Below are 27468 nucleotides of genomic sequence, written 5' to 3'. Positions count from 1 at the left end.
TTCACTCGACCATGAGTGTCAGCTGGAGTAAAAAGAAAGGATTAATTATGCTAGAATCCGATATTTTATCACTTCATTTCAAAATAAAATACCAATAATTACGGTTGCATTACCTTGACATTTAAGAACTTGCAAATTCCGGGACAAAGGTTTTTTAATGATCTTGCTAGCCTTAAAACGATACATTTTAATATTGTAACTCTATTTTAAATAAAACCACGCGAAAGTATTATAATTTGAATTTCTCACAATTAAAATGACATTTTTTTAAATAATGCAATAAATGTGTTCATTTACTTGGACGATTGTCACCTGGCATGTTTGGATGAAATGCTAAAATATGAAATTAATATAATTTAGATATCTAAAATATTTAGGAAACGTTTTTCAAAAGGAAATGCTTGATTCGGACAGAAAAATGTGCACGTCATGTCATTGACCCAAATTGAGACCCGCAATAATTAAGTGGCAGACGCTCTCAATTTCATGTTTACACTCACAAAATTAAAAGCTCCATCACAGACGTTGACTAAACGACGTTGACGTTGATTAAAATGTTTGTTTTAAGTTTTACGTCACTATCGGCGTGTCCGCCTCTTTCAAAGCATTGAAAAGAAATAGAGCTGGTAATGTTTGAATGAAAACGGCCGGAAATCAAACAAACAGTTCCCTGAAAAGCGAACAACCAACAGAGTAGTACCTGCGATGAGGCTGCTTTTAATTTGAAGGCAGCAGCCGGATGTTTCCTTTCCCGTTGTGTCCGCTTTGACTCCACTTTTAGAAGCGTAGAAGAAGAAGTCACAGAGAGGCAGCAGGACTGGAGCAAACCCAGCAGTCTCAGCCTCATGCTTCATCCTGGGCACTTCTCCTCCTCCTGTCCGCTGCTGAGAACATTGTGACACTATTTATTTTTATTATTATATCCAAAAAAATAAAGAATAATATAAAGGAGAGGAGGGGGAGAAGGGGGGCCGAGTCATGGAGCTTTATTGCCTGGAGTCGGACACAACCGTGAGAGCTCAGCCTGACCCAAACATCCTTTGTGATGACAGAGTGCTGCAAAGTTTATTAACTATTGAGGACAGGTTTTTACCTCAATGCTCGTATTTCCAGCGGGTCCAGAAGGATATTCAGCCTTATATGAGACGGATGGTTGCAGGCTGGATGCACGAGGTTTGTGAGCTTTTAATGCATTCATGTGCTAACCTGAATAAGCTAATTGGCGTTAATTTTGAATGTTCAAACGCTGTTTTTGTCCCATAAAGGTGTTATTCGTGAACATAAAGAGTTGTCATGGATGTTGACCTATTTGACAATTGAATGAGAATGACTCACCAAAGGCGTGGGAGAGTCGGAAATTCCAACACGAAGAAAAGCTGAGCTTCAAAGAAGTAGCCTAGCTTGATATTTACATTGGTTAACAGCTACTAACTTGGTATTCATGCTTACTAGCTAGCACAGGCGATAGAGGGGGTGTTAATCTTAATTTACATGATCGAAAATTCTACTTTTCATCTTTAAAATAATTTATATTAATTTTTTAAAATGACCCAGGCTTACAGGCTTTGCTTGGGCAACGTGCATGCAAAACCACTTTCATTTTTGAGGTCAAAACACCAAATTTTTCGAAATATCCTCTTTTATAAGCGTCGGAAACTCTTCTAGGACATTTTCTAAACATTATGCACACATTTTAAAGCTTCTGGGTAATTTATTAGGATTTTTAAATATTTTTTAAAGTCGGCAAAGCTCTTAACAAGGAAGAGGTGGTAAAGGGGGGTTTGCAGAGCGACTTCCTATTGAACTAATTTGTTTCTGCTTTGCTTTGACTTTGCAGCAGATGACTGATTAAAGACACATGAAAAAATAAGGAATTTATCTTTAGCTCAAAGATAACACAAGCACAGAAAGATCTAACACAGACCAACCCCTATCTTTAAATGCTTTTCTGCTTTTAAAGCTTCAACAATAAATTCTTTTAATATATTTCTCCTTTTAGAAATAATTTCAACATGTTTATCCATGTCCTTTCTGTCTCATTTTAGGTGTGTGAAGAGGAGAAGAGTAATGAAGACGTCTTCCCTTTAGCTATTAATTATTTGGACAGATTTTTAGCCGTGGTGGTCACAAGAAAGAGTTATCTGCAGCTTCTGGGAGCTGTGTGCATTTTTCTGGCTTCAAAGTTAAAGGACTGCAGGCCGCTATCAGCAGAAAAACTTTGCATGTACACAGACAACTCCATCACACCACGGGAACTGCTGGTAAGAGCTGGGATTTCCAAAAGCCCCATTCATTCGTGAGAGCACACAAACATGATGCCGTATTTTGGGATGATTTTATAATGCTTATGGCTGTATTGGTTCCACAGGAAGTATCCCATTTTCCTTATAAGCGGAGCTTGTGCACAGCACAGCCACATCCTTTCTTTGGATCCATGTGGACTGAAGGGGTGTGTGATGCCATCTAGTGCCAGTTATGCAGTAGAGAATTTGGATGTCTTGCACCGCATGGATTTCCTTAGTTTTCTTTAGATAAAGAAGGTTTTCACTAAAAGAAAAGGCAGCCATAATGCTCTTTAATCTTTCTGCCTTACGTCTATATGAGTATTTTACAAGACAACTATATCTCTTCCTGGCATTTACAAGAATATTTTTAATTCTTTCCTACTTACATGCAGCTTATTATACAAACCTTTAGACCAGTGAGTCACTCCACAACTTTCAGATCTTGTTTTTAGAGCAAACAACTTCATTTTGAAGTAGATCAAAAGCTTTTCAAAAACATTTTTATGGCATAAAATGTCAGAAAGCTTAAAAGTAATCATCCTAAATTTCCGAAGCCCAAGATGTCTATTAAAAGCATGTTTTATCTGCTCTAACCTTCCTAAAACAACTGATTTAAAGTAGGGATGCATGATATAGGATTTCTTAGGTTAACCGTTAATGCTGATACGTACAGAACAATTTTAGCCGATACAGATATTTAAATATAGTTCAGACGTGAAACTTCAGTACTTAAAACAAACAAATTAACAAATTTCAGTCCTCAAAACGTGCTTTAAAGTTTATGGAATTATAATGACTAAAGAAAAAGACTTAAGCTGACGTAGGTCTGTTGCTGCAGTGTAAAACTCCACTAATTGTTTGTTCCTACGATCAATATTTAAGGTTGATATAGGCAGATTTTGTAGTCAAAATATCAGTAGTAAATATGTGCAGAAATATCAGTATCTGCCGATACGATGTCATACCGATTATGTTGTGCATCCCTAATTTAAATCGGATTAAACAATCTGTGATCAATGTTCTCATTCAAGCTTGGTTTTGTGCTTTCAACCTTATTTCACAGTCTTCCTCGTTTGAGTTTACTTGGTTGCAATTAGAGTTGGTATATTTCTTTTGAGGTGGCAAGGTATCGGAAAGGAAGCACCAAAATCTGTCTTGTAATCCGGTAATGTAGGTATCAGATGTGTTGGTGCCAGTACTATGTTGGTATCAGATTTTGATACTGATCTAAATTTCTTCACCAGTAAGCATATGTGATGAAAAAGGAGCTGAATCGTTTAGGTCTTTGACAGTAAAATGGATTGTTTATGTTGATTTTTAATGCAAAATATATTTCTGTATTCAAATTTATTTAACCAAGAAAGCCTCATTGAGCTCAAGAATCTCATTTAAAATAGTGTCCTGGTTGCATGCAGCAGCTATTCAACAGTTTCAAACACAGATCAACCAATCCTAAGTCAGAGAGCACAAACTCATCAGTCAAAAACATCTAAAACCTGATACATCATTCTTCAACACCTTCAGTCTGCTTTTTAGAAGATTCAGAGACCAGATCCCCAGAAACAAAGCCTCCTGTAGAAGTTTCCATGCTACAGGAGCAGCGTACCTAAAACTCCTGTAACCCATCTTAAGACAGACTTTGGGAATATAGAGAGCAAAAATAAGTCTTGTGTCAGAGTCGCAGAGTGAAGGCTGTAGCTTTTAGTGGTTTTTTTTTACCTGAATCAAATCACACAAGCAAGATGGAAGCCGATTTAGAACAGGCTTATAAATAAGGGCATGCCAATGATTTAGCCTACGAGTGGTCACAGAAGACCACCTGACTCGATCAAACAGGGTTTAATGGTGAGTTAAGGACTTAAAATTTATTATAAACGTTATCACCCTGGGGTATACAGTATCTAAAGATTCAAAGCATTAAGAAGATGCATGCATATATAAGACATCACCATAATCAATCAGAGGCAGAAAAGTAGCAGAAACAAGTACTTTCTATCAGAAAAACACAATTAAAAACTCAGCTACAACTTTAAATTATTTACAAGATGCTAAACATGAAGCTTAAAAGTCAGTGAAAAATCAATCAAGGATCAAAACATTTCTAAGACAATGCAAACTCAATCACATCACGCTGAGACGTAGAGATAGAAGAAAGGATCAGCAACTTTTTCTTTAAGTTTGAAAACATCATATCTTTAGTTTTGTTGGGATTCGGAACCAGTTTTTACTCGCAGAGGTTTCTGTACAATATCAAAAGCTTTCCATAAGTGACAAGAGCCTGGTGCTGTGTAGGAGCAGAACAACACATGTCAGTTTCATCTGCATAGAAATGAAAATATGCATTTGATACATTTTGACTGTTAAAACAGTGGTCCCAAGACTGAGCCCTCAGGCACACCATTTTAACTATAAGACACTGAGAAGTAAGGCCTTCAGCCTACACACTGTGATCTGTTTAATTTTTTATTTTCAAACCAGTGAATAGATTTTTCTGACAAAATAGGCCCATAATTCCCTGGTTTCCTGATGAGAATTGTTTGCTCTTTTTATTATATGATGGTTTACCATGAAGTTGAGTTTCATGAAGCTAAGTCCAGCTAAATCCATTAGTTGATGCACGTTAAAGATAATTTGCATATTTGTTTTTCAGCCAAAATAATTTTGGTTCCAGATCCTGATATGAAAATTAGTCTTTCAGTTTTTATGGGATGGTTTACTTGAACATATTCAAGGTGTTCATATGACAAAATATGGTTCAAAGTCTACAGATTAAAAAGTAAAAGCGTGCATTAAAGCACTCTTTCACTATTTCTCATGCTTATTTCAAGAACTCTGGAAAATGAAGTATGAATTTGATGCCGCCTTAAAGAAAAAACTCATTCCCATTTATTGACTTGTCCAAATGCCAGCTAGTTGTGTCACTTCTAAACCTTTTTGAAATGAAAGGCAGCTCCACACGCTCTCTATACATCCTGCTGTGCTCTCTGCAGCTGTTTAGGGAAATGACATTTTGTCCCATTTGATGCTCCGCACTGTCGTAAAGACTCCAGATTCCTGGATATCCTGACAGGATGCTCAGAGAAGGCATCAGGAGACAGCAGGGGAAAGATGTTGCAGCTCTTCCTTATAATGAAAAACTCTGCTGCAGCTTCGGATGGAAGTTTTTAAGGGGTGGGGGCAGCTGTACAGGAAGTGAGCACATGCACCGACACCAAACCGCCGCCCTGCTCATTTCACAGTAAGCAGTCTGAGCACGGGCTACGTAGGTGGAACACAAGAGTGTGCTCTGCAGGGTATGTACAGGAAATCAGAGTAAATGGTGATTTTGATGAACCGTCCCTGATGGCTTTCACGATATATGCTTTTCACTGTAACACTTCTCTTTTAAGGAAATGAGAAGTTGATTCGATCAGCATTAATCATCAGTGTGGCAGTGGCCTTATGTTACATTTAACCTATCAGCTTTGATTACTTCTTCTGAAGTCTTCCAGTCAGTCTGTAACAGAACTGTATTAAATCCAAGTTTAAGGCAATACAAGAATCAATCTTAACTCAGTAATGCAACAGTGAAGTCAGTTTTTGGTGGCTTCCTTAAGAGGAACTATCAGCTCTAAAGGAAGTGATGCTTTAGATGGATTTTAGATTGGCCTGAAGGTGTTAGATCTGTTCATGGTGTCATATGACATCATGATCTTTGTTTGAAACTTTGAACTTACAATAGACGACTTTATTAGAGTTTTATCAAGATCTAAGATGTCAGGAAATGCTGCAGCTATGAAACCATCAAAGATCTCCAATGATAGTTCAAAGCAGTTTTTATTTAGAGTCGTCTTATGAGGAATTTTGGTTACAAAAATTAAGAGTTAGGTGTCTGATAAGGATTTGGGGTCACAAATATCGTACAATAAGAGACACGATACATGGCCCACAATAACAAGATCATGACAAGGGGATTCTGTGATAACTGTTGCTTTGTAAGGCAATCATGCCATAATATATTATTATATCTAATGAATATATAACTCCTCCAAAAAGGTAAAGAGCAGGATTAATGGATTTTTAGGTGTGGCGAGTCGGTGCTGTTTGGTGCATGTCTTCCCCCACTCTTTCTTCCCATGTTTCCTGTCTCTCCTCAGCTGTCCAACCATAAGAAAGACCAAAAACCCCCTCAGAGTATCTTAAAAAAACATCAGTATTTTCAATCCAAGTCATCTTAGATTAAGATGTGTGATGGATTGGGCAAAAGCTTATCCAGGGAGTGGCCATGGACATTCTAGAAATCTTAATGACTGCCCCAAAATTCTTGATTGTGATAGGATATGTGCTTTTTCAGAGGCAAGACTTGCACTGAATTGAAATTTTTGGGCTGTGTTGCAGGCTGCTGGTAGATCTTTTTGCATGGCCTATTTGCTTTTGTTTAGGGATGCACATTATTGGCATAGTATTGTCAGATATCAGCTAAAAAAGTTAAATATTAGGGCACAGATGGCTTAGCGGTCAGGTTGCGCCCCATGTACACGGGCCGTCTGAGTTAACGTCCAACCTGTGACTCCTTTCCTGCGTGTTTCTCCCTCACTCCCTCCTCCCTGTTTCTGACTCTATCCACTGTCCCACTCTCTAAATAAATGCATGTAAAAGCCCAAAAATTATAACTTAAAAAAATTTAAGTGTTTGTATTAACAGATATATAAATTTCTGGTAATATTTGCAGCTGATATATTGGATCTTACTGTGATTATTTTTCCTAATTTAAAATGCAATTATTTTTTAAGTTCCTTGACGTATGTATTTCTCAACAAACGAGCAATAAATTGTTCCGTATCATAACAAACACAATATTTAGCAGATTTAATTAAGGCTGAAGAATCTAGAAAAAAAATCTTATTGCAATTATTTTGACTCATTGCAAATTTGATGTGAAATGTGTTGAACTGAATTATCCTTTTGTGTCCTCATTTTCAGTAAGACAAACGTATATAAAATAGGGAACGTAGGATTATTTTTGCAAATTATTCTAGAAAAAATTGATAAATAAATGTTTGCATGATTATTTTTTGGGATATTTTGACAACGAAAGTAGTTCTTTCTATTAATTCATTTTTATTCATCATTATTTTACATATTTATGTTTTTTTACTCTTCCTATTTATTTATGACTTCCTTTTCAAAGCGTTAAGACTTTAATTTCAATAAAGGTGTGTAATGCAGATTTTGTCAATTTTTGAGTGACTGTTGAATAATCATGATTTCAATATTAATCATGATTGATTTTTTGCCATAACCAAACAGCCATTGTCAACATTGTAATTACTAGTCAGTTAAACTGATGAATGGCTGCTATAATGCTCTTTTTATAAGATTTGTTTTGGGGCTTTTTATGCCTTTATCTTTTATAGAGGAGGACAGTGGATAGAGTTGAAAACTGGGATGAGATAGTGGGAGAGAGAAGTGCAGGAAAGAGGCCACAGGACAGACTTAAACCAGACTTGGGCTGCCTGCATACATAGGGAGTGAAATAACCACTAGGACATCTGTGCCTGTTTTCTGGGCTTTGATGTCTTTATTATAGAGAAAGGACAGTGGATAGAACTGGAAATAGGGCTGAGAGAGCAAGGAATGACATGCAGGAAAGGAGCCACATGTTGGACTTGAACCTAGGCCACCTGTGCGAATGGGGAGCAATCTAACCCCTAGGCTCGACTGCACCCCTCTGTAATGCTCTACAGCCCAGATATATCACACTGTCTCGACTACAGAGGTATCTGACTCTAACCGGTTAGCTGGCTCCTCTTGTGCATCCCTACATTTTTATATGCCATACTTACTCCAGGCCACCCCAGTCTAAAATGCCACTGCAACAGAGATTTGTGATTCTTGACCCTGAGTTGAAAACTTTGTACTTCTGGAGAAGATTTAATTGTGCAACTATCTCTATTGTCTTGTGACTTTCTTGGTATACAGCTTAATCAAACCTCAGGGCAGCCATTAGATCGGCTCTCTCCTGAAAATGTTGTCAATGATTACTTTGAATGTTTGGGTGCAAATAAAGTCTCCATGGAGATTTTTATTGGTTCTTTGAATGCAGACGAAACAGTTGTGTTTTCCTAACCAACCTTTGTGCTCCAGTTAGACTCGCTACATCTTTATAGGCCTGCAAATGTCACTGTAAGATTTTTACATCACAAGAAACACAAGAAAGCTCACTTATGGTTCTCATGTGTGCAGCTATACCTTTTTATAGACACTTAGGTAACATCCTCCTTCTTGCTATTCTTACTCAGAGCTCTGCAGGCCAAACAGGAAAACATTAAACCTTGAGAGGAATCGGTGAAAACATCAACTCAACACACAGGAAATTAAATCATGAAAAGCGTCCACCTCCCTCACTTGTGCACAAGTCGACTGCATGAAGAGTCAGCTCTGTGCTGCCGCTGCCCCTGCAGTTGCAAACTCACTGTAACTGTTTTGAGGCTTGTGACAGGAAGGAAAGGGGCTTGCTGTCCTATTGGCAGGGCTTCTAAGCGGGGCAAAGCTTGTCACATGCCAGGCGATATGAATACAAAGGATGCGAGGAATGAGAAAGGCATGCAGATAATAAGATACAGTGAGGGGAGATAAAGTGGAGAAATGTTACTCTTCTTGCAGAGCCATTTCCTCTGGGAAAAGGGACGGGCTGTGATCTCTTTCACGGTCAATGGAGGCATGGCAGCACGCCATTTAACCCTCTGACTAAGTAGATTCTGAACTGCCTCTTTTTACCATTTTCCCTCTTTCTTTTAGGACTGGGAACTGGTCGTGCTGGGGAAGTTGAAGTGGAACATGGCCTCTGTTATCCCAAATGATTTTATAGAGCACATCATACGCAGACTCCCTCTCCCCAAAGACAAGCTGGCGATGGTCCGAAAACACACGCAGACGTTCATCGCCCTCTGTGCTACAGGTAACACAGCAGCTTGTGCCTTTTTTATCCGATTTCTCTTGGGCACATTCACTTTGCTATCCTTGCTCTGAAATATTCCCACACACACAAACATTCTCCCATCGTGAGTCATCTGTGACCTCTTTCTTCTCCCTGCATACTCCTCTGACTGCTTATCCACTCTCTAGTCTCCACACAGCTTGTAGCAGGGTATTTTTCCCCTCACAGCTGCTTGAAGTGGTAATTTCCATACTTCTCCTCTTAGTTCTTGGGAAAACGCCTATCAGAGCTGTGTTTAGATAACCCACATACACCGTTAACGATAGCGATTGTATCACGCTGTATCTCCCTCCATTAACACATGACTCAGGTGCATCTGAGCCTCCATCTTCTCAACCTGTTTTGTTTGTTGATATGGGAAAGGGTTGTCAGGATACAAAAGTTTTAAACTTTTGTGCAATTCTAGCCAAGACAGGGTGATTAATGTACCTGCTTCTGACATAAATAGAAGTCGTATGCTTCCAATTTTGCTTAACTTCTTGATTTTATTTTGCAAAAATTGCAAGAAAACTCAGCAAAGCTGCAAAGTCCAGCTTGTTTGACTAGTCCGAGGCCTCCGTACCGTGCTCAAGCATAACACACTTTGATTATGGCCCATGCACAAGCACAGGTGAGCAGTGTGGATACGACGTGCAATTGATTTGACAGCCCTTTGACAATCTTTAACACTGGCAGAATGTTAGAAAGCTATATCTGACTAAGTAAGCCTAAAAGTAAAATAAAGTTCCTATTCTCTGTGTTTTTCTCTCCTTGTTGAAGCTGCGTATCTCATCGTACAATACCACCTGTCCATGCTCAGGCCTGGTTGTGGTTGGCATAATGTAAAGTAAGAAGTAAATTAAGGCCAGCAGGGAACAAGGGAGGCGAGTCAATTATGCTTCAGCACAGTACTGACCCGAGTGTGAGTATGCCCTAAGGCTGTCAACTCGCTAGACATGCTAGAGACAAATCACAGAGGATTTCAAAATGTGGGCAAACGTGAGGACAGTTCAATTGATTTTTTGTCTTAACATCCTCTGAGCGTGCACATTTCTACCGTAAACAGATGAGAGAGACTTTCTACTGTAAACAGATGAGAGAGACTCCAGACAATTGAATTTCCCTGTGGGGATAAATAAAGTTATTGTATTGTATTGTATTGTATGATGCGACTCAGCTGGACTGTGAGACCTGCCCGTCTGTAGTAGCAATTTCAAAGCAAAGATTCTACATACATGCGTGATCACAGTGACTTCAGAAGAAAAACAAACATGGAGGATGATGGAAATCCTTGGCTGGATGTCCTGGCATGCGTTGATGAGACACTCTTAAAAAATATCACTTTTATGGCCAAAATATAAGAACAATCACTGGAAGAGTTACAGTGTGACAAAATATATCTCGACTTTGGATATGCCACCTCTGATCATCGGAGGGGGTTGCCAATGTTTTTGTGCAAATTAGCTTTTATTCTATACAGTTTAGACAGTTAGGCACGCTGCTTCTCCCTCTCTTTTACTCAAGGTGACTTTTTTCCCCCAGAAGATTTATTCTGGGGCTTTTTGCCTTTACTTTTAGAGCAGTGTTTCTCAACTGGTCAAGCCTCAGGACCCACCATCAGCTTTTCATTAAGAAATTGTAATCTAAATATCAGATATTTTTGGTCCAATTTTGACCAGCTTTTTGACCAATAGTACAGTCTGGACCTCCAGCAGTACGAGAAACTAGGGGTGCAACAGTACAGGTAACCCACGGTACGGTCCATACCTTGGTTTTTGGGCCTCAGTTTTGGGTTCAGTTTCGGTACGTGTTTTGTGCGTAAAGATAAGTTTATTTCTCCTGAAAGTATCTCTTTATTTTGTTTGTCAGTAAAAACTGCATTTTACAGTAAACAAATTCCAGTATCAATGGTATACTGAATAATATAACACTTTTTTTTTCAATTTTTTGTCCTTTATTCAGCTATAAGTCATAATCGCCAAGCATTCAGCTCTGTTTAGCAATGTTTAAACTAACTCTTCTTTTATTGAATAGGCTATCAATGCTTTAACACTGTTTATCTTGTCTAACTCTGACTCAGACTGTACATTTTAATGCTCTACAAATCAAACCTTTCATTCCAATAGTCTACCACATCTTTATTTTATTACACTATATACTCATTGCCACAATTACAATAATAATAAAAAAAAACATTTTCATTATTTTGAAAGTAGGCTACTTTAAACACAGTTTACAACAGACTGAGATATAAAGAGCTGCATCAGTAAAATTAAACTATTTCTCATCCTCTTTAAGGACATCCATATTTAAAACACTCAAAAGAAATCTTTCTGTCAATAACACGTTTGCACGTTAATTTAGAGTAATAGTTTATTTAATCGTTTTGTGCGCTTTTTTTTCTTATGAGCTTTGACAGTGTTGGATGTGATGCACAGATGAGCATTCATGTAAATGTGTGTGCATTGGTGAGCAAGTGTCTCTGCTCTGTGCTGTCAACAAATAGCAGGGTGTGTTTAAATAGGGCTTGAACTGTGTTTTTTGGAGCTTTCAGTGGACTCTATGGCGCTGAAAGAGAGTTTGTTTGGCTAAGTTTACCGCTGCAGTATACAACAGCCCGTCGCGCTAAACATGTTAAGCTTCTGATTGATGATAGCACAGCCAACAGCTGATGGATGTGTGATGGTGAGACGAGAAGGAGACATGACGCAGCGTGGAAACAAGTAGAGTCGCTCCACTGTCTTGTGTTTTGGAAGCGTTATATCAGGATGCTTACGCTATCTACAGTCTTCACTCCCTCGTCGTTATATTTGACGGCGAAACCGAAACTAACCCACACCACTGATTTGAATAAAGCTGGTGCTTCTTCTTCTTTTTTCCGCTTAAGTGTGAGAGCGGCAGTGTGAACCTGGCTTCAAAACAGTGTGAGAGGGGCCGTGTGGGTGGAGCAGCAACATTGATTGGACATTAACTCGTGGGGAGGGCTTTTCTCCTGCCAGGACAGACGCACATACAGACACACACAATGGCCTGAAAACCATCAGTGCAAAATGAATTATAAATTCGAAAATCTGCGGTCCACAAGGGCGTATTGTCCCGTGCAGAGTGGACCGAACGGTTCAATATTTTACAGAGTACCGTTGCGTTCCTACAAGAAAGGTGACAAATCAGAGAGCTAGGACAAAACAAGCATGTTTTAGATAAGTTTCATGGTCTTTTTTTGTGCAAATTTTGCATCTAGGAACATATTTATCACCCACTAAAGAGGGCTCAGAGACCCACTTTTGGGTCCCGACCCATCTGTTGAGAACCCCTGTTTTAGAGGACAGTAAAGTGGATAGTGAAGATAATCAGAAAAAAAGAGAGAGGGAGGGGGTTGCATGAAGCTAGGCTGCCTTCCTTGTAAGACTAACTTCTATCACATGGCCATTAGTACCCCCTCACAGGAGCTCAGTAACCTTCAAAACGCTTGGTACTTTCTGATGCTATTGATCACTAAATATAGAGATAAACTGCATCATTTTAAAACATGTGGCATCAAAACCTATCAAAGTATCAAACACTTTGACAACCTTAACAGGGAAGCCTTCAGTTCTTAAAGTCAGGGCAGTGATCCAACCATCTTCCTTCCTTCTCCCGTCCTTCTGTCCAAAATAAACTCAAGAAGCACAAACTCAGATGTCCCTTTAGGCCTCTCCGTAGGTGAATTTTCAAGGCATTCCTTCGCCTATACTAGGGATCCCTCTAATATTTTCATATCCTGGACAGAAACACTACTGCAAGATCACATAATACTCCTAAAATACAGCTCCGCCCTGTCGTAAGTCTCTTTCATCCGCTACCTGCTTTAACTAACTAAATGAAGGAAAAATAAAGGAGGTCACTTTTGTACACAAACACCAACACGGTCCAGTCAGGATCGTAACCACGTGTTTACCAGAGCTAGTTACTGCAACCAAAGGCTCCATCTTCAATGAGTTTCATGCCTCGTTTAAGACAGTTTAAGTGTCGCAGTCTTTTTTAAATTTGGGTGTGTTTCAGTGGTCGCCTCTGCTATTCATAAGCAGCTGCTTAAACTCGAGCACAAAGCAGCCACAGTGGGAGAAAAAAGAGAGGCCTGCTGTGGTTGTGCAGTAATGTAAATGTTTGGAGTTTTATATGGAGTCGAAATGTTATTCTTACGATGGAGGAGCTCCTCCTATGGACAGCTGCTCCCTGAAGGAGAAGATAGGCGTAGTGAAGCAGGCGGCTTTCCAGGGTTTAATCAAACCTATCAGGCCACCACTACTGGTTTCACTGGGATGTGACAATGTACTGGGGTGGACTTTGTGCAGCATTTCACAATTGCTTGTGCCAAGTCTTCCTTTTAAAGGTTAGTGTTGGTCACGTCCATGCACTTAGACCGGAAGAAGCTTGTGCATTAGTGGAAAAACCTCCAAGGGTTTTCCACATTTTTGAAGTATCTTCTTGTCCTAACCAGCCAAGTTTGGAGGATCTCCTGACTTTAGGACTCCTACATTTTTGGTGAGTTAGTCATTAGAAATCCTGTCTAAATCAGACAGCTGTGCTTTGTTGCCTCAGAAGTGTTGGAAAAAAAACTTTTAGATGAATATTTTGATGATGTGCAAGCTCATTAGCAAATGGAAATAACATAGCAAGGGTTTGATCATGCTTGAGGAGGAAGAGAACAGATTTATTTGCTTTGTTGTAAGCAGGAGTGGAAACCAGGTCATCAGGGAAAAGTTTGGGCCCTGTAGTTGTTAAAAATAAGGAAAATTGCCCATTTCTTTAAGCACTTTCTTCAAGAGATGCTCTTGTTTGTTTGGGCAAAAAAAAAGACAGTAACAGGTATGTCATGAATGATTAAAGAGCAAGAAAGCAAGGTATGATTCCTGTTAGCAAAGAAACCTGTGATAATAAATGGAAACAAACTTTGAACTTTTCCATGTGCGAAGAAGAATATTGGAGAAGCAGAGTGGGTTCGTTGTCCTAAGTGTACCCTACTCACCTTAAAATGAAGTTTGGGGCACAGATGGCCTAGTGGTTAAGTTGCGTGGCCTAGTGGTTAAGTTGTATGCAGGTGGTCCGGGTCCGAGCATCAACTGGAGGCCTGGGGGACACATGAGGCCCCAGATGGCTTCTTAGCCGGTCCTCTGGGATAATTAGATACAGAAAATTTGAGAAGGAAAAACTATGGCATGCTATCGTTGAACTTTTTTTAAAGTTTAAATAAAACCTTCAGTTTAGCGACTTTTAAAGAAGAAGCAAATAGGTATTGTATTTCTGTAATTTGGCATGGTAAAGAAATACTTCCTGTTTTGATTAAAGCTGTATTTTAAGGGTCTTTGAGAGTGAAATATTCCTTTCTGAGAATCAACACAAAAGATCTGTTTCCTGCATGTGTATTTGACCAATCATCACACACCTTATTTGCATCGAACTCAGTGATAGGCATCAAGAGGGCTCCAGAAATACGTAGCTAAAATTTCTCAGTCACCCCCTTGTGGCTGGCTTTGGTATAGGTGACAAGTATATTGCCTCTCTGTTAAAAGTTCCATTCATTTTTAAAAGAAAAAATATTTTTACAAGAATATGTTAATTCAATCAAAATATAGATTTTAGTTTAGCTTTTTTTAATGTCTGGCCCACACAGCGTCTGTCAAGAGAAAGCTGGCCCTTGTGTGAACCCCTGCTCTAGGGGGACAGCAAAGATCTCAGAGTAGTGCAAGGCTTTGTGTGCTATGAGGTTGGCAGAATTAAATTTGAACGTGTTCGCCCCTCAAACCTCGCTGGAACGCAGACGATCCAAACCAGTGGTGCATGCATTGTTTACAATATCTCAGGAACCATAAGGTGGATCTATACAGAGTAAATTTTGATCAGAAACTTACCTTTGTGCCCATCTATGGACAACACTTGGTGAACATTTTTAATCCAGGCATAAGCCCATGTTTATTTAGAGCTTTGATACTACAAATCAGTAAATAGTTATATCAAGGATAAAATGACTTTTTATCACGTTTTTTGTAATGAAAGACTTTGTGGTAGCCTGTTGGCCAATCACGATGCATCAATTTCTTCTTCTGTTGTTTTGTTGGTGGTAGAGACCAATCAGAGCCAACTAAAGACCAACAAGAGTTATGGTGCGTTCCATTTAATCTCAGAACTCGTAAATTCAGGAATGCACCCTTGTAATTCCGACCCGCCAATCATATCAAATGGAATGCATTCCATTTTCTGAGCTTTATCTGCCAGTTTAGAAAGCAAAGACAAAAATCGTCCTTTATGGCCCAACTAATGAAAACATCCCAAAATGGGATTCATGTGCATTTACACCCAGGAATTCCAGATGTGTGCATTTGTGTGAATTGGTTTTACGGCAATGTATTTTTTAGGTTGTTTTTATGTTTTCTCCTGATAGAGGAGGCCAGTAGGAACTGAATGCAGATGTGAAAAGGCGTGGTCATTTTTGGTCTTGGTGGGATTTGAATTAATTCTTAAAGATTCAATCTCTGTTTTGTTCTTTTACTTGATTTCTCTGGTCTTAGAGCATTTGATACAATCATCAAACATCCTTGCAGCACACGTATTCTGATAGTCCAGATTATCCTGAAAAAATAGATATCTTTGATGTAGTTGTGGTGAAAAGCGTGGAGATTCTACATGCCTTTTTGCATGTAGAATACATGCAAAAAACAGTAAAAACTGGCTTGGGTTTCCAAGGGTTTACAACTAAAATCATAATAAAATGCTATAAAACAGGTCAAACAAAGGTCTTTTTTTAGGAACAGCATATGTGGACCTATTTTATTATGGTTGTGTCAATGAAACAATTGAAATTGATGCTGATTTTTAACACCAGTGTGATACTTTCTTGCCTCGTTGGTTAAGGGGGGCTCAGCTTTTCTTAGCTACAGGCAGTGGGGCCTCCAGGGGAAAAGCTGGGAACCAGTGCTTTTAATGAACATTGAAGCTGGTGAAGTTTTTAGGTCTTTGAGACTACTGCTACTAAAACTGCCTTGGGTAAAGAAAATGTCTATAATTACTCATGTAAGTATGCTGAATATCAAACTGAAAGAAAATAGCTCCTTAACATACTGGCCATTTCTCTCTCATTCAGAGATAAAACATCATTATAGAAGTAGTAAGTAAATTCATTCATAAAACAGGATGTCAGCCACGCCTCTTTCCTCCTTTATGAGTCTTCTCATATGCCCTATTAAAGTTCCTATGTCAATGTTTTAAGAGGAAGCTCTTTGCTGGGAACAGAAAGCATCCCTGAGGAAGACTCCTGCTGGTCAGACAAGATACTTTTGGAGAACAGCCCCGGGGATTCCCACTGAAATGAAAAAAACTAGAGGCTGAAAGAAGGTTTCATTCACAGCCACATCGTGATCTGTTTAAAAGCAGCTCAGGCTCCGTGCTTGTGGAGGTGTTCTCTCCTCTTCCACCCCCTCTATTCAGGCCTGTTGTCGCTTAAACTGTTGGATTTGCTATGTAGGGGTGGGTTCTGGAAGTCATTGTGGAGCGAGTAGGAGGATTCCTGCTCTGCTTTTCTAATCAGAGATGAAGTGTAGGAAACCGTGCAGGTTACACGGTGCAGCTATGTCTGTTGTAATCCATACTGGGATTGTCAGGATACCAGAACTGTGACTTCAGGAGAAAACTAGTAAAATTCTAACAACATTCATAACTGTTTTGATACCCTGGCAACAAAAATAGATGTCCAAGGCACTTTAATAACTAGTGATTTGTGCTGTTTGAGTAACAAAAATTGCAGGCATCTCCCTCACTATCAAATAATCAGAATCTGACAACCGTAATCCAGACTGTGGGAATGTGCGGGATGTCTGTGGGAATGTGGAGAATACATACGGCAGAGAATCGGATGTTTGCTCCTCTCATACTTCCTCTGGTCTGATTAAACATGGTTTCCGTTCACCACTTTTGCCCTAAGCTTCTCTTTAACAAATTGCACATTAAAACAGACTCCTCATCCCTCCCCAGATGACCGCCTTGCCATGAACCCTCCTTCCATGATCGCCACAGGCAGCATGGGAGCCGCTATCTGCGGCCTGCAGCTGGACCACACTGACCAGAGGCTGAGTCGAGATAACCTGACAGACCTGCTCGCTAAGATCACCAACACAGAAGTGGTGAGTACGAGGAAATCCATACCTTCCAGGAGTAACGATCCAGCAGTTTTAGTGCCTCACAACAATGCTCTCTTAGTAATATTCATTGCAACATCTCACGACAGCAGAATAAAAGGCCTTTTAGTAAACAACAGCGATGACTTCAGTAGTGGCAGATTGAAGCGATTTACTTTTCATGGAGAGAGAGGCAGAGTGAGCGTTTGGCTCTTGGCTGTGGAGCCAGACTGCTGCTATAAAGAGCAGCGGCAGAGGGAATGGCTTCTTAAAAGTCAGAGCCCACATTCTTGTGGTAGGACACATGCAATTCCTTAGCATGGCTCCGACATGAGCAGCGTGCCCCTCCTGGTGGAGGAACATGTTCGTAATGAAGTTGAGGAGGGTCTTTTCCAGAGTAAAGGCCAGGAGGAACAAAAAGTTATTCAAGATGGTTGATTTTTTTTTTTTTTCACATCACTGAAGACAATATTAAACTCTTTGACTCAGTATTTGGGCTCAATAAAAGTTACTATGTGAGTGAATGAAAATTTGGAATACTTGAGCATATTACTCTAATGAATTACCTCTAATGAATTAGGCTTTAGGCTCTTGTGATAAAATCATAAAATGTGAATTTCAGAAAAATATCAGTAACTTGAATTGTGTTCCAGGAAATACAGACAGGTCACCTGCTTTTGCTTATAATGCACAATTAAGAAACTTAGGATAATTTAGTCATATTTTTAGAGTACAGGAAATACAAAAAGTGCCCAGTTTGCACTGATTAATTAAAAACTTTTGGTCCAATTTATTTTCAGTGTACAGATGAAAAGCAAGTAATGAAGAGATTTATGAAGAGTATTTTTAAAGAATGCAAGTGTGCATAAATGAGCATTTTACATGACTTGGTACTTTCAAGGGATGCAGGATATTACCGGTATGATATTTGATGTATTGGCTTTAAATATTAGCTGTAATAAGGCAGAACCAACAAGCAGTTGGTTTAAAGCAGCTTTAAACTTTAAGGCCTGTTCTGAAGACTATACTTTTAGTTTTTTATATTGGTATCAACATTGTTATTGGCTGAATTGATTGGTAAATATTTTTGAATCTGAAAACTGTAAAAATCGAATGTTGTGCATCCCTAAAGTATTCTATAGACTTGGCTGTATAATACCAGTGCTCGTGTCATGAATTGACTACCATAGACTGATTTAGATCGGTTCATTTGTTTTATTTAGCATTTTTTATACAATGTTAAACTCAATTTTCTTTATAGGAGATGAGAACAAAAAATAAAAAAACAAAGATGCACACATGTATGAAAATTAAAGGCGTAATTAAAAACGCCCCTGCATAAACCTTGCACCAGCGCTCACTTTCAAACATTATTGTTGGAGCATGATTTTGTAACGTTGGAAACGACAGATTATATAACCTTGCAAAGCAGATGAATTTGCCAGACTCCATGTCAGTCATCAGGCAAATCCATCTTGAAAAGCTCCAATCCACAACATTTGTGCTGTTTGGACCAATCAACATCATTTGGGGAGAATGAGGCGGTAGCTATGGGCGGGGTTTGGCTGTACTAGCCAAATGCAATGGCTGCCTCCAGTGTGGTGATTAGCTCGGATGTAGCTAAAACATAGCGGCAGTTTTATCACTTCCACATTAAACAAATAGCAAAATAACACTTAAAGCTTTTCATGATTGAAAAGATGTTTTCGCTCTTCTGCCGACCTGCTTCAGCACGAGTTTGTGAGAGTTACGGGGTTGGTTAGTTGTTGAGTGAGTGGTTGTATATGGTTGGCAGTGGAGTGATTAGCTCGGACGTTGCCGCAGCGGCAGTTTTGTCAACATATCTCTATTAAAACAAGATGAAAGAGCCACACTGGATGCTTTTCATGAAATAAAAAATGTTTTCACTCTTCTCCGGGTCTGCTCGGCATGAGCTTGTGAACGTTATGGGTGGGGTAACCAATGGCTGCTGCTGTGGTAACTATTAGCTCAGACGTAGCTGTAGGAAAGCGACAATTTAACCGGAACTGGACCACATTTTCCTTTGAAACTAGAACAAACAGTCACATCAAAAGCTTGTCTTGGCAGAGAAGATGTTATTGCAAGTCTCCCTACTGCCCTTGGCATAGATTTACTCACCAAAGAGCTCCACCATTCACAAATACGGCAGCAGTAGCCTGTCTGTTCAGGAGAAGGAAATATGTACTTACCTAGTCTTGTTGCTCTGGTTGGCCTGTCACAAATGTTGAATTGCCTTCTGAGAATTTTTTCAAAAGTCCTGCCTTTCCCAAACCCTTTCGAAAGGAGCTTTCCAAGATAAATGTGTAATATATATGAAAGATATATGAACCAGTTGTCTAGGCGTGCCAGGTTAAAGCTCTGATGGAAGTCGAGATTTGAATTAATAACGATAGCAACGTTCCCGACATGCTCACTGTGCTTTAGGGTGATAATAAAAAGGATATAAATTTTGATATTTTAAAAAAATAAGTAATTAAAAGCAGAAATCACCTAAGTAGCTTGGATATCTTGCCTCTATCTACTTGAATATATATCATACTTTATTCCTGTACAATTTAATATACTATACTATACCATGTAAGAACTTAAAACTGTGGACTTCAAGTCATGGATAAATCAGAATGAGTCTTTAATTTTGCCTGTTATTTAAGCTTTTACAAACTTATGCAAGGCATAATTATGACTATTTTCTATACAGGATGGATTTTAAGAGTACATTTTATTTTTACATTTTAAATGAACATTTATTTTGCCTTTATTAAGAGGGCAGGACTGTGGATTAAGTCAGATACAGGTCTAGAATGGAGGCAGTTAATGAGGGGCAGCTACAGCCCTGCACATGGGTTGAACCATATAACCCATGAGCTAGACCAGCACCCCTAAAGTAGCCATTTAATAAATAAACACCTCCTATTTAGCAGCACAATCAGGCTTAAAAAATACTACTAATGCCATATTTGTGCATGTGTGTGCGTTTATTGTTGAGTCATTGTTACATCAAAGAGCTGGTTAAACAGTACGACATTCAAATGGTCCACAGCCAGTGGGTTGAAGGAATAACACAGTTGCCTCCTTAGCTTGTGGTTACGTTACCATGGAGATAAGGGCCCCGCAACGCAGCCGTCACAACAGGCACTCCGACTGCAGCCCATCGGGTTCCAATTATCCGTACATTTCAAAGGAATGTTGGCCTCTTTGCGAGCCTTGCTTCATTCTTTTAAGGGTCCTGCAGCCGGCCCAGTGAGGCAGACCTCCCACATCCTCCTCACAGACCTGCAGAGGGACGCAGACACAGACAGAGACCGAGAGAGAGGGAGAGGATCCCCTTTCACAGGACAAGTTGTCCAAAAACATCCGGTCCCCTTGTCCTATTTTCTGTTTTACACCCAAACTCAGAGGGTCAGGGTGCAGTAGGTCAAAGCCATTTCCTCTAGACCTCCACATGGGACTGACCGTGCTGTAAACCCAAAACGGAGGGGAGGTGGAGGAAGGGACTTTCAGAGCCACCTTTTCTGCTCCCTGAGAGACCACAGGGCTCTTTTTTAGGCCCCTTCACGTTGCTCATACCTCAGACATGCACAGGTCTCATGTCAGAGAGGATTCCTGTGCCCACCGTGTCACTCTCTGCTCAGTGTTGTTGGTGTTGCGGCGTGCTGGTACCCATTGTTCTGCTCATTATGCAGACAGGACCACCTACCTCAACACACATAATTCCCTGCTGGTATTCCATGCATGTGACCAGAGCCATTCAACAACTGGCGCATCAGATGAGAAAAGTTTTTTGCACGCTAATGTCTGCTGCAGGTGCAGCAATTAATCCTTTTGGTGTCCTTTTCTTGATTGGACAGATTACCAAAAAATGTTTTTTAAATCAGAATATTACCATGTAGTATGAAGAGACAAGTCAAGAGTGTTATGTGGAGTTAGAAAGACATTTTTAAAACAGATCATTGATAAGAATCTGCAGAACATACAAAGAAATGTTACATTAGCTTATTTACTTTATGTTCAGCTTATTTTTGCATAGAGGTGCAGTATGCAAACCAACAACTGACTGCTGGTAGATCAGTGAAAAGTGTAGGAATGTATATTATTTAGCTTATGATGGGATGCCAGTTTAGCGCAGCTGATGGAGCAGGTACCCATGCACAGAGGCTGCAGTCCTCAACACACTAGTCACAGGATTGAGTCCCAGTCCTGGCACTGGGTTAGGTGCATGTCTTCCCCCATTCTTCCTTCATGTATTTCCTGTTTCTCTTTAGCTTTCCTGTCCATTAAAGCCAAAAGAAAAAGCCTGAAAAACAGACTCACAATATGTAAACTCCTTCACCATAAAGGTGTATTGATTAAACATTGAGCCACGATTCTTGCTTCACTGATAAATTTCGTACAGTGTGGGAGAAAAGCTGTTAAAGTGGCGATGCCTTCCAGCTTTGTGCTTCAAGCTACTCCCAAAGCATTTTCAGATGCCCTTTAGTAAACACTGTACATCTAAAAGAGTTCAGTTTTTATTGAGAGAACTTCTCTTCTCAAAACATCTCCATGACAACATTTATGTAACATCCAGCATTTCCATGGCAACGATAAACATATCATGATCATAGCAGCTCCAGCAGGGGGGCCACTGTGACAAACGAACCGTTACAGCTATAAAAAGTAAGAATTTCTTTGGCTTTGAAAACTGTTGGAGATATTTGAGTTACTTAGCTAAGACATATATATAACATACGCTATGTGGACAGAAGTATTTGGACATCTGATCATGACACAAACAGGGACTGCAATGACATTGTATTCAAATACTTTAATAAAGAGTTTCCCCCCTTTTGCAACTATAACAGCTTCCACTCTTATTGCAAGGCTTTGATCAAGATCTCTGACTGTTTCTGTGGGAATTTGTACCCATTCAGTCTGTAGAGCATTTATGCAGTCAGGCACTGATGTTGGACAAGAAGGCATGGCTTGCAGTCTCTGTTACAGTTCATCTCAAAGGTGCTCGATAGGGTTGAGGTCAGGGCTCTGTGTGACCAGTCACTGGGGCACAGTCATGTTGGAATCGAAAAGGGCATTCCCCAAACTGTTGCCACACAGTCGAAAGCATAGCATTGTCTGAAATGTCTCTGTATGCTGAAACATTAAGACACCTGTGGAATCAGCAGAGTGTTGGTGATTTTTAGGCACCATAGTCTTAGCAGTCTTTGACCCTGCCCTGTGATTTTACGTGGTCTTCTACTTTGTGGCTGAGTTGCTGTTGTTCTTAAACACTTCCACTTGACCTTATATACTTGTGCACCGGGTCTGATTGAAGTATCTGAATTCCATAATTAAATGGTATGGCCAAAATACTTTGGGCCATGTAGTGTACATGTAGTCAACTTTGAATAAATTTACATATTGTACCTTTAACCTGCTTGAAAGTATAGATTTGGGGTCTTAAAAACATTTTTTTGAATGAAGAATAAATGGAACAAGGCAACAAAACAAATACGGGGATGAAGCTTACTTTTCTGAACATGCAAATGTATTTTGTTTTAGTGCATTTGTAGATTTGTTTAATTGCAAAGCAAAAACAAAAAGAGATTTGTATTTTTACAACATTAAACTGTGTATTACAGCTCTAAATGCTGATACCCCCAAACAATTGTCTATCATTGCAATGCCTGTTTGATTCTTGTTTTATTTTTGGCTTGTGGCGACTTAAGAAATCTCACTTTTATCCAAGTCTGAGTTGAAAAAATTACAGTGGATGTTGCTTTAACAGAAAACAGACATGAATGTCTACAAAGCCAGCTTAAATGAACCTTGACCCCATGGCTTTGTCTGTATTTAACAGGCTAACCTGTCCAACAGGCATTTAACCACGAGCAAAACCATGAGCTGAAGTACGTGTATGAGTAATGACGTCTGACCCTTTCTTGTTCCAGGACTGTTTGAGGGCCTGCCAGGAGCAAATAGAGCGTGTGCTGGCCACCAGCCTGCAGCAGGGCCAGCAGTGCCGGCAGGAGGCGGCCATCCGAGCAGGCAGCAAGGCGAGAGAGCAGCAGGACCAGTCCAGCACCCCCACAGACGTACGGGACGTCAACTTATGAACCCTCTCCCGGCTCACATACACACCGCTCATGCCTGTGTACCAATGAACTGAGAGGGAGCGAGGGGGGCTGCCAGTATGAGGACGCCACATGATTGATGGTGTGACAATCAAATGAACTGTTAGAATATAAGAAATTTCTAGTTTTTCTCCTTTTTTACCCTGTTCATACATGGCTGGGTGTCCTTTCATGTTATCCAACAAGCTATTTAAAAAAAACGGTTAAAAACTTGATAGCGCCTAAAGGTCTCCCAGAGCGGAAACCTGAATATATTTTCATACTTGAAAAAAACAGCATAATTATATGAAATATGCATATTTCTTTTGATACAACCTAGCATAAATAAATATAATAAATATTGTATATTTAGTTAGCTTTTAGTTATGTTACTCTTTTATCGTCTTTAGTGAGCAGTTATCAATTCCCAGATTGATTGAGAACTTTGATTCACACTCATTTGTGCAGGAAACTTCCTATAGCAGTGATTTAAGTGAAACAGCACTTGGCATTTAAACAAAGCTGATAGCCTAACAGCGGGGCGCTACCATAGCTAGCTGCTATCTCTCTCTCTCTCTCTCTATCATACTGTGCACCTGTAGCACTGCTTCCTATTTATGCTGAGAAGTGAGGCCGGAGTGGGCTGGGCCTGCTCACAGAGGGAGCTGTTGGAGGTCTTTATTTCACTGCTAAATCCACAGTTTGATATAGGATCACGTTTGTTATAGTTTAGATAGGCTACATTATTGATCTGTTCCTGCTCTAGCTTGTTAAAGAGCATTAAAGCTGTGTAATAGAGGAGTTTAATGCTCAGCTGGACAGTACTGATGTCATGTTAAAGGAAGATTTTGCAAGTTTTTATGAGGTTTGCGAGGAATTGAATGCAGTGTAAGGGGTTCTTAAGTGGTTTTTCAAGAAAGGCAATGCAAGTGGGGAAAGGTTGGATTGATTGCAACATAGCGAGGGAAGTTAACTTAAGCTATACGTTTCTGCAGTTGCTCATACTTGAGTGACACAAGAGGAGGAGAAAGAAGCGGAGTAATCCCCAATGATGTCAGGGGAACACTTTTAGGTCTGCTGCAGATTTATCAATTTTGACCATATATTCTTGAGAGCAGATATCGATGCACTTTTAAAAACACACTCCTTAAGATCGGTAAGGGGAAAGTGGTTGAGGAGAGTTGAGTGGGTTTTAGGGTCATTTTTTAATTTTTCTTTTAAGTTATTTGATTTTTTTTTTTTTTTTCTTTTTTTTGGGGCTGGATTCCCATGGGGTAACGCACGTTGTCTTGAAAGCTATGCCCCGATAGCTGAGTAGACGTAGGAAAATTGGTGTAATAGTATATAAACTAAGGAAAGCCAAGTCACTTATAGACTTAGATTTTTTTTAATTCAGTGCGATTATTTAACCTTGAACTTGAATTTTTTTCATTCATAGCCTAAACCTTCCAATAGTTCTAAGAGTTAAACACATACTGTCTCCTAATATACTCTTCCTTGTTTTTGTTTTGCTCTTTTTACGTTAACTGCTCTCTGATCTGAAGTTTTTCTCCATCGTAGACATTGCTAAGTTTTGGGTTTACATGGCGGGAAAGTGTGATTGTATATAACAAACTCTTCCACATGCAGAAGTCCTACAAATCCTCATTACATTTTAGAACGTTCCTAAATTGTGTTCCTGCATATTCTGTTGTGCAAAAACGCCAAATGTTGTTCCAAAAAAAGTGCTTTAAACAGAAAAAATGTTTATGCTTTTATGGTTTTGTGTATAATTCAAAAGAGATGATTCCAAAGTGAGACAACAAGATTATACACATCATTCTCTTGCTGCTATGAAGCTTTTCTTTTCTAGTCTTACACAAAGAGGCCTTATGTGATTCACTTGTGTGCTGCTATATTATGAAATGTTGGATTTGTAACTTTTTTTTTTTTTTTTTTTTTTTTGCTTCTCTGTTGTATGTGTACCGGAGGGAACGTAACAGATGGTGCGGGACTGGAAGTACTTGTTTATTGATCTTTTTGATTAGCATGTTTAACTCTTTTTTGTATCTTTATATGCTATCATATTCTTGCTGCTTCTTTGTTTGTGTACCTCAGGTTTAATTGGATGGATAGAGCGAGAGCCCAACTCGCATTACCTCATCAAAACATCACACCACATACACTTTGTTTTTTTTTGTTTTCACTCTGAATTCGTTCAACGGGTTTCACTTTTTTTTCTGTCTGGATGAGAGGAAAGATGGTGCTTCTTCTCTTTAAATCAAATAATGTCTTCCACTGTTCATTCATAAGTGCTTAGACTTTAAAATAGGTTATTTCACATTTAAATGTCAAAAACAGCCTGTGCTGAATGTTTTATGTGTATTGGAAAGACAAAAAAAAGTTTCTGTTTCCTTCCTGGGAGTTTTATCAGCATGTTCATTGGAGTAAAATGAAATGTTTATTTTTGAGGTACCCATTTGGTCAAATTTTAAACCACAGGAATGTTTTTGTCATTGTTCAGTGTGGTTGTTATTCGAAACTCCTCTCCCGTGATCCCAATGTGCAACCACACAGCGTACCTCAAATATTTCTCATAAATAAAATTGGCCAAAATCATGTGACTTGTTTTTTTGTCTTCTTCTGCCACTGAGCAGACGAATAATTCAGGGCGTCTTCAGGAATTCTGTTCATATGACAATGGTGGTAATGTTTATTTGGGAAGGGACAGTGGATATTTGTACAGCAAGATGGTGCCTAGTAGTCTCACAGTTAGTGAATAGGGGATCGCCTGAGTGCAGTGAATGTGTCTCAATGGACTGTAGTTTAAAGACACCTGTGTCTGGAAGGTCCAGTCTGTGGTTAGTCAGTATTCCTGACAACCATGACACCATGAAGTCAAAAGAACACTCCAACTCAGAGAAAAGTTTAATGAAAAGTTTAAGTCAGGGGTTGGATACAAAAATAGTTCCATGGAAGACATATGGCACGTGTAAATCTGCCTAGATCAGGCCATCCTCACAAACTGAGTGACCATGCAAGAAGGAGACTAGCGAGAGAGGCCACCAGGACACCTATGACTACTCTGAAGGAAGCTTCAGCAGCTGAGATGGGAGAGACTCTGAATACAACACCCATTGCCCTGGTTCTTCACCTGTCAAAGCTTTATGGGAGAGTGGCATGTTGAAGAAAACTCATATTAAATCTGTACTCAACAAAAAGCATGTGGGAGAATTCATGGTAAAGGGGAAAAAAGTTCTTTGCTCTGATGAGACCAAAATGGTGCTTTCTGACCATCAGCTTTATTTGGCAGACATCAAACACTGTACATCAGCGCAAACGCACCATCTCCACTGTGAAGCACTCTGGTGGCAGCATCATGCTGTGGGGATGCTTCTTGGCTGGAAGTCTAGTAAAGTAGAGGGTGAAATGAATGTGTCCACATGAGAACTATGTCTTGGGAGTAGAATTATTTTCCAGCATGATAATGACCTGTAGCACACAGCGAAAGCTAGAGGAGAAACGGTCTAAAGACAAGGTGAATGTTCTAGAGTGGCCGAGTCAAAGCCCAGACCTCAGTTCAATAGAGAATTTGTGTGTGGACTTGAAAAAGGTCATTCACACCCAATCCCTGTGCAACCAAACAGAGCTTGAGAAGTTTTGCAAAGAAGGTAAATAAAGATTATACCCACCTCTGCGGGCACCACTAAACCCCTGGATTTTGCTTAAAACATATGATATGCAAAGAGGACACAAACAAATCTCAAAGCCAATAAATAAATACCTACCTTCTTATGTATAAACGTAACACAAATAAATCAAATACACTGCCTGGCCAAAAAAATAGTCGCCACCAAGAAAAGGTCACACACTCTAATATTTCGTTGGACCGCCTTTAGCTTTGATTACAGCATGCATTCGCTGTGGCATGGTTTCGATAAGCTTCTGCAATGCCACAAGATTTATTTCCATCCAGTGTTGCATTAATT

General features: G+C 39.5%; 1 protein-coding gene across 1 annotated transcript; it reads left to right on the top strand.

Annotated features, from left to right (window-relative positions):
- Nucleotides 1-818: 818 nt before the first annotated feature.
- LOC121505712 (G1/S-specific cyclin-D2-like) lies at nucleotides 819-26098 on the top strand. Its single transcript, XM_041781237.1, has 5 exons — nucleotides 819-1173; nucleotides 2046-2261; nucleotides 9066-9225; nucleotides 17251-17399; nucleotides 23339-26098. The coding sequence occupies exons 1-5, from the start codon at nucleotides 979-981 to the stop codon at nucleotides 23501-23503; spliced, it is 885 nt and encodes a 294-aa protein (XP_041637171.1). The 5' UTR covers nucleotides 819-978; the 3' UTR covers nucleotides 23504-26098.
- Nucleotides 26099-27468: the final 1370 nt, after the last annotated feature.

The sequence above is a fragment of the Cheilinus undulatus genome, linkage group 23 (genome assembly GCF_018320785.1).
Source record: "Cheilinus undulatus linkage group 23, ASM1832078v1, whole genome shotgun sequence".
NCBI lineage: Eukaryota > Metazoa > Chordata > Actinopteri > Labriformes > Labridae > Cheilinus > Cheilinus undulatus.
This window is presented reverse-complemented; position numbering and strand designations above follow the sequence as displayed.